Raw genomic sequence first — 6,792 nt, 5'->3', positions numbered from 1 at the left:
TCTATTTAAATTCAAAATACAATTTTAGAGAAATAGTTTAATAAAACCACAATGTCTAGTGGATTTTTAAAGAATTAAAATAAATTAATTACACGATAAGCAAAGGCCTTTAAAAGTTTTTGAAATTATGAATTAAAGGAAACGACGGAATGGTTTTGTTGTTGTTAATTATTTCACAAACGTTATTTTTAAGACTTCTTTAGGGTCTTTTTGGTTACACGAAGAAATTATAATTTAAATATAATTAAAAATCTAAATCAATTAAATTAGAGACATCAAACAAATACATACAAATTACATTTATAATAGTTTTGCTTATATGTACGTTTTAATCAGTAGTAAGTATTTTCAGCAAATTGTGTTTTTTTTTTCGGTTACAACTAATAAAAGGCTTAAAATGATACTCTTACTACTGGGAAAAGCAAGAATTAGTATAGCAAAACAAGCTTTTATACGACAAGTTGGCCATTTAGTGAGAATGTTTGTTTGTCGGTTGGTTGGTTTATAAAACTTTTTTCGCTTTTTATTCACTCTGTTCGATGTTTTCTTGAGTAGTTTATGTTGTTTTGTATGTTCGCTCTTCTATTCATTTGACATGATGATCCACAGTTTTGTTTAAGTTTTAAATACCACAGTCTTTGAATAATTATAATTTTTTAAATTTGTTTTTTTTTTTTTTTTGTCGTAAATTCTATTTAAAGATCTGTACGTGGTGTGTGCTCTTCTGTGGGTGTGGGGGTTTCTTCCGACACTTGTTCTTCAACTGTTTTCTCTGTTACAGGCATTTCAACTTGTTCCTCTTCTTTTTGAACATTTTCACTGCCAGAACCTGATTCTGATGCATCTTCTTCTTTGTTTTTAACTTCTTCTTCTCCGGCTTCCTCTACCTTTTCCTTCTTCTTTTTGTCTTTTTTAGCTGGCTTAGTTTTTGGCTTCCAAATTTTAATCTTGTTTACCAAATATTTCACCTCACGATCGAGTACGCCCATTTTGTCGGTGATATGCTTGACAGTCAATCTTACCTCTTCATAACGCTTGAGTTTATTTTGTGCTTCCGTTTCCGCTTTTTTCCATTCAACCGTGTCCGAGATAACTTTTGAAAGGCTATCAATTTCTACTTGGGTAAATACATCCTTTTCGGGATTTGTGTCCTTAGTTAGATTTTTGGCAGTATCAAAGAATTTTTGGGCGCCTTCAATCATGCCATCTAAAGCCTTCAAAGCTTCAGGCCTCTCCTCGTGTTCCCAATGGCGAGACATAAATACATTAGTTAATTTCTTCAAATCATCCAATTTCTTTTCGTAAATATCAGGAGTGGGATTTTCAATGTCTTCGTAAAGCCATTCAGAAATTTCTGAACACTGAGCCAATATTTTATCTTTTTCGGCTTCAGTCAAGCAGTTGGCGTATTCATCTTCTTGCAATTTTTGTTGCATATCAATGATGTGGGTTTCTAGGGCATTGAATGAGGATTCCAAACGATTTCTGGTATGTTCGGCCTTATTGATGGCATCTAATTTTTTCATAGAGTTTTCATATGATTTGCCCGAAATGGGAGGAGAGAATTGCAAAGTAATAGTATGATCTACTGGTTCTTTAACAGCAACAATTTTGATAGTTTCATTCTTCTTGGCAGCTTCCTTCTGTTCTTCAGCTTTGGCACCGTCAGTTTCTTTCTTTTCAGTATCGTTTGTAGATTCCTTAGTTTTATCTGCTTCCTTTGCTTCTTCGCCTTCTTGGGCCGAACCACTGCCTTCTTGTTTCTCTTCCTTCTTTTCTTCAGTGTCCTTGGAGAAAAGTTTGCTTATTGTGCTGCCCAATTTAGCTAAGGTACCCTCATCCTCTTCCTCAGTTTCAATCTTTTGTTTATCATATACATACTCCACGGAAGTGCAACGGAATATACCAGAATCGTCTAAAGCAAAGAATGCTTTGATACCCTTTGAATCAACCGATTCATTTTTGGTGGTTTCCAAAAGCTCCTTAATGTTTTGCAATTCTACACGGGAGATGTTCAAGCCACCAATGTATGACTGTTCCTCGGGTGTCAAATGATTCAAGTCACCATAGTGGACATAAAAATCAAAATCTTCGGTATGTTTATTAAAGGTTATTACTTTCTTTTGGGGATAGGAATTCATTAAACCAAACAACACACGTTTGACTTGTCTGACTTCGGCGCCCTCACCAGGATCGCGGTTGAAGCTGACTTGAATGGGCAATACCACAGCATCTTTAACGATGAATTTCTTGACTTTAAAACCTGTGGCTAAATCAGCTGCCTTATAAACAGCACCAATAGCAGCAGCTTCATCAGCATTAATATTTTTACCCAAATCTTGTTTAATGTACTGCTTAATAGTCTCTTGGACTTTAGGAACACGAGTGCCGCCACCAAACATAATCACCTGAGAAACAACGTCTAATGTTAAACCAGAATTAGTCAAAGCCTGTTCCAAAGGTTTAATCACTCTAGGCCATAAGTCAGAACAGATTTCTTCTAACTTTTCACGTGTCACTTGCAATTTGAAATCATGATCCTCCAAAAGATTTTCAATTTGTGCAAAATGATCATTGTTGGCCGATAAAACATTCTTCAAACGACCAGCTTCCTTAAACAATTTAGCCAAAGCTTTTGGTGACTTGGTCACATCGGTGGTAGTCTTTTTCATGGCATTAAATTCAGCCGCCAAATAATCTCTTAATCTTAATTGAATTTCCAAACCGCCCAAAGTACGATCATAACCGACACCTAATACCTGCACTACTGGATGGGTTTCTTTGGTATGTTTATCCTTGACCATTTGATAGCTAACCAAAGCACTGGAAGTGTGACTGGCACCCATGTCATAGAATATATAATACTGGCTAGTCTCATTAATACCCGAAGGATGGAAAACACCATAATTGAGAGCCACAGCAGCATAGTCATTGATCAATTGTAGAACTTTTAAATTAGCCAATTGTGCTGCAGTTAGCATAGCTTCACGTTCCGCCTGGCCAAAGTAACCGGGAACTGTTAAGACAGCTTCGGTAATCACTTGATTAGTAGCGTCTTGGGCGAATTCCTTAGCCTTGACAAGAATTTGGGCAATCAATTCTTCGACAGTGAATTGTTCGGTATCACTCTTTTTGAAAATAACCGTATTACGTTCGGGATCACCAATGATGTCATAGTAGGGAAAACGTTTTCTGAAAATAATCGAAATAAATAGAAAATTTAGTAAATCATTTGTGGGTTATAATCTTATCAATATTTTGCTGTATTATTTGTTATTAAAAATACTTTTTAATTCATTTATCTCCGCCATTGCTGAATGAATATTTTTATTAACTTTAGATCTTATCACTATTAAATGTTTATTTTAAATGCATTAATGTATTAATACAGTTTTTAAAGTTATTTTTAATAATAAATTTCATCTCGATGCTAATATTTAAAAGACATTTATTTATTCTTATTTATCTAAAAGAATTACAGAATTATTTCATTATTTTACAGGAATAAATTCAAATTAAAACGATTCCCGCCTAAAATTTTCTCACAGAAATTTGAAAATTTAAAAGTTTTTACAAATTCTTAAGATTTTTTTCAAAATGATATAAAATTAATTTTATCTAATATTATATTGTGCAATTATTGCTCTAAATTTCAAGTGTTTTAAAACCAAACTAAACACACAAGTTTAGTTAAAAATAACAAAAGCAATGATATTGATTTCTTTTATGTAAAAACATTAATTTTATAAAAATATTTATTATTCGTATTAAATAATAGACAAATAAATTCTAAAACGCCCACTTATCTCATATTAATAAAAGTACAAATGTGAGGAATATTTCAATGTAATTTGAAACAAACTTTTGGAAAATGACATCAAAGACATTAAACCACAAACAGAGAAAACAAAATTTTCATCCCTGAAAAATTAATTTACTAAAATCTAACCATGTTTTTCCTTAAACTAAAAGAATAACAACAATACACACTGAATACAAACACAAATTGTTGTACACGTAAGCGTCGCAAAATAGATAAAATCAATTAAACATTCACTTTTATAATAATAACACCACGAACAAACGAATTAAACACTCACCTATATAACTCAACAATGGGATTATCGATGGTTTTACCCAATAGATCCAATAAATAACTGTAAGCTGCTTTAGGTTCTTTAATACCCACAGTAACAGCATCTTCACCAAAGGTTCTTGCACCATCGCGGAATGCTAATGTGACTGGAGTCTTGCGTTTCGATTCGCGATTTAAGGCAATTTCCATGGGCACCCCAGGTGAAACAATACCAACTTTCATCCATTCGGAGCCCAAGTCTACGGACATAACAGCTGCCGACTGAACGCCACGTAGTTGAGAGGCAGTCATTATGAAAAGGCAGGCTATTGTGGCCACAGACCACCATGACGTGGTCTTTTGTGTCACCATTTTCGTAGTAAAGTTAATTAACTTTAAGACTGGAAAGAATAAAGTATAAGTTTATTACATTGTCACTAACATTTAGGAAATTAATTTCAATCAATTTCTTTTACTATTTTAGGTTAATTTGCCGGACAGGAAAACTTTCTCTTTTCATATGTTTTTATGGAATTTTCAATTAATTTCACTGGTTATATCAATAAAACTTACCTTTATTTCACTAGATCAATTAAAATTATAACTGTTTTTAATTAAATAAATGCAAAATTGTATATTTATATGTGTTTGTTTAATATTTCTAGAATTTTGTGCAGCTGAAAATTGTGCCGTGCCAACAACTCAATCAACTGACGTGTTCCTTTGTACCTTTTTTTGTTATCTGTTATTTAGTGACATTCGTACAGCTGTGCAAAAATACATCACTACGTTTTTGTTTACAGTTTTCTTCTTTTTCTCTTTAATTTAGTTTGACTATTCACATTAAAATGATAGCATACGGAATGTACATTCTAACAAGTATTTTTCAGTTCATTAATATATTTGATAGCTATAAAATATGTGATATTACGTTTTGAAATGTAAGCAAAATTTGTTTGTTGCTCCGGACTAAGTATCTTAAAAACTTATCTCTTTCGTAAGTTGAAATTTTTTAAAGAGGCTTTAATAGAGTCTTTGGGATGGAATATATTTAAAAAAAATATATAGTTGATGGCGATAATCGTTCAAATGGTTAGACAATTTCTGAACATTTTACTGCCAACGTTGTCATTTCTGACAACTGTGTATAACTGCTGTTTGTAGAGATACAAGTACATTTAATATAATTAAGAACTCAAATCGACTTTGAAAGTTCGACTTTTCAAAATTTTGCGTTTTATAAAAACCCCAACTTTTTAACTTCTTTTAACCCATTTACAGCCAATAAGTACAAGTAAAAATTTTGAAACATCAATGCAAAAAAACAGAAACGTAAAAAAATGTTAATAGTCTGTACATTAGAGGAGATTTCCGTTTTTTTAGAACTGTAAAATTGTTTGATGTTATATTAATTCAGAGCACTTTCCACTAGTCAATAATGCTTAAAATAAATAAACCAGAGTTAACCGTTTTTGAATATAGCCTTAAAAACTAAGTGTTTCCAAATTGTTACAGCGACCGTACATGGGTTAATACCGACTTTCGATTTTAAGTTCTTGAAAACTTCTAAATTCGTTACGGTTCAGATTTCATAGAGGTTAAAGTTCATATTTTTATGATTTTTTTCAACAAGCATTAAAAATGACGTCGTATATTTTCCCCAAATAATGCCTATGTCTTGTAGTTTGACAATAACTTATGGATGATGACACTAAACAATATCCTTTAGTCAAAGATATCTCAAAAATGATTGTTCAAAACAAAAAATAAAAATTAACCGTAATGAATTTAAAAATTTAAGATAACTTTTAACTTTGTATTTCTACAAAGAATGTGTGTACTAAGTTTTATCAATCAGAAAGGATAAGATCTAAAACCCTCTATACATATTAAAAACCCCATGTATCTATATGAATACTATATACCGAAATGGGTAAACGCATATAACTCATTATTAAATTAAGGCATTTATACAGAAATGCTATAGATTCAAAATTTAATAAAAATACATCTAGCTTTTGTAGACAGAACTGTAAAAATGTTTTACCATAGGTCTAGAATTGGTCGGAGCTTCCATGGTTTTACCATAGGTCTAGAATTGGTCGGAGCTTCCATGGTTTTACCATAGGTCTAGAATTGGTCGGAGCTTCCATGCGGGGACCTTTCATTTAAACCGAGATAATTAGTTGCTGTATAATTTTGTAAAATTATTTACATACATATCTGAATTTTCTTATATCTTTCACACACTAAAGCATATTTTAAGGCGCTATACAAAAGCTTTGTTCCTTTACTTGTCAAGTTTGCAGGTTTTTACCAGAAATTGTAAAAGAGAACAAATTTGAGCAATGAAAATTATTTTCTCTTTGCCAGAACTTGCAGGTTTTAGCCTGAAATTTTTTTCCTGACAAATAGAAAAAAATTGTCAAATAAATTATTTGTTTAAAAAAATACATTGAAAACAAAAAATGTTTGATATTTTTGATTTATTTTCATAAATAAGTATGTGTGATTGTAGTTTTTCAATTTTATTTTAATTTCAATAGAAATTTACATGAATAAACATCAATACAAATTTATTGAAAGAGAAGTTTTGTTTTTTTTGTTCCCGTCAATGAACACTAAGAAGTGAAACGCTGTCATTTTTTCACAAAAACAACGTTACGCTCTTCTCACAGACGAGTTCTGTGTAACTCCAACACATATGTAAAAAACTT

At 31.6% G+C, this 6,792-nt stretch overlaps 1 protein-coding gene across 1 annotated transcript; it reads right to left on the bottom strand.

The window, feature by feature from the left end:
• Positions 1-350: 350 nt before the first annotated feature.
• LOC111675136 (hypoxia up-regulated protein 1) lies at positions 351-4,814 on the bottom strand. Its single transcript, XM_023435871.2, has 3 exons — positions 4,649-4,814; positions 4,101-4,476; positions 351-3,192 (listed from the first exon to the last, which is right to left on the bottom strand). The coding sequence occupies exons 2-3, from the start codon at positions 4,445-4,447 to the stop codon at positions 696-698; spliced, it is 2,844 nt and encodes a 947-aa protein (XP_023291639.2). The 5' UTR covers positions 4,448-4,476; positions 4,649-4,814; the 3' UTR covers positions 351-695.
• Positions 4,815-6,792: the final 1,978 nt, after the last annotated feature.

Source organism: Lucilia cuprina, chromosome 3 (assembly GCF_022045245.1).
Source record: "Lucilia cuprina isolate Lc7/37 chromosome 3, ASM2204524v1, whole genome shotgun sequence".
Lineage (NCBI taxonomy): Eukaryota > Metazoa > Arthropoda > Insecta > Diptera > Calliphoridae > Lucilia > Lucilia cuprina.
This window is presented reverse-complemented; position numbering and strand designations above follow the sequence as displayed.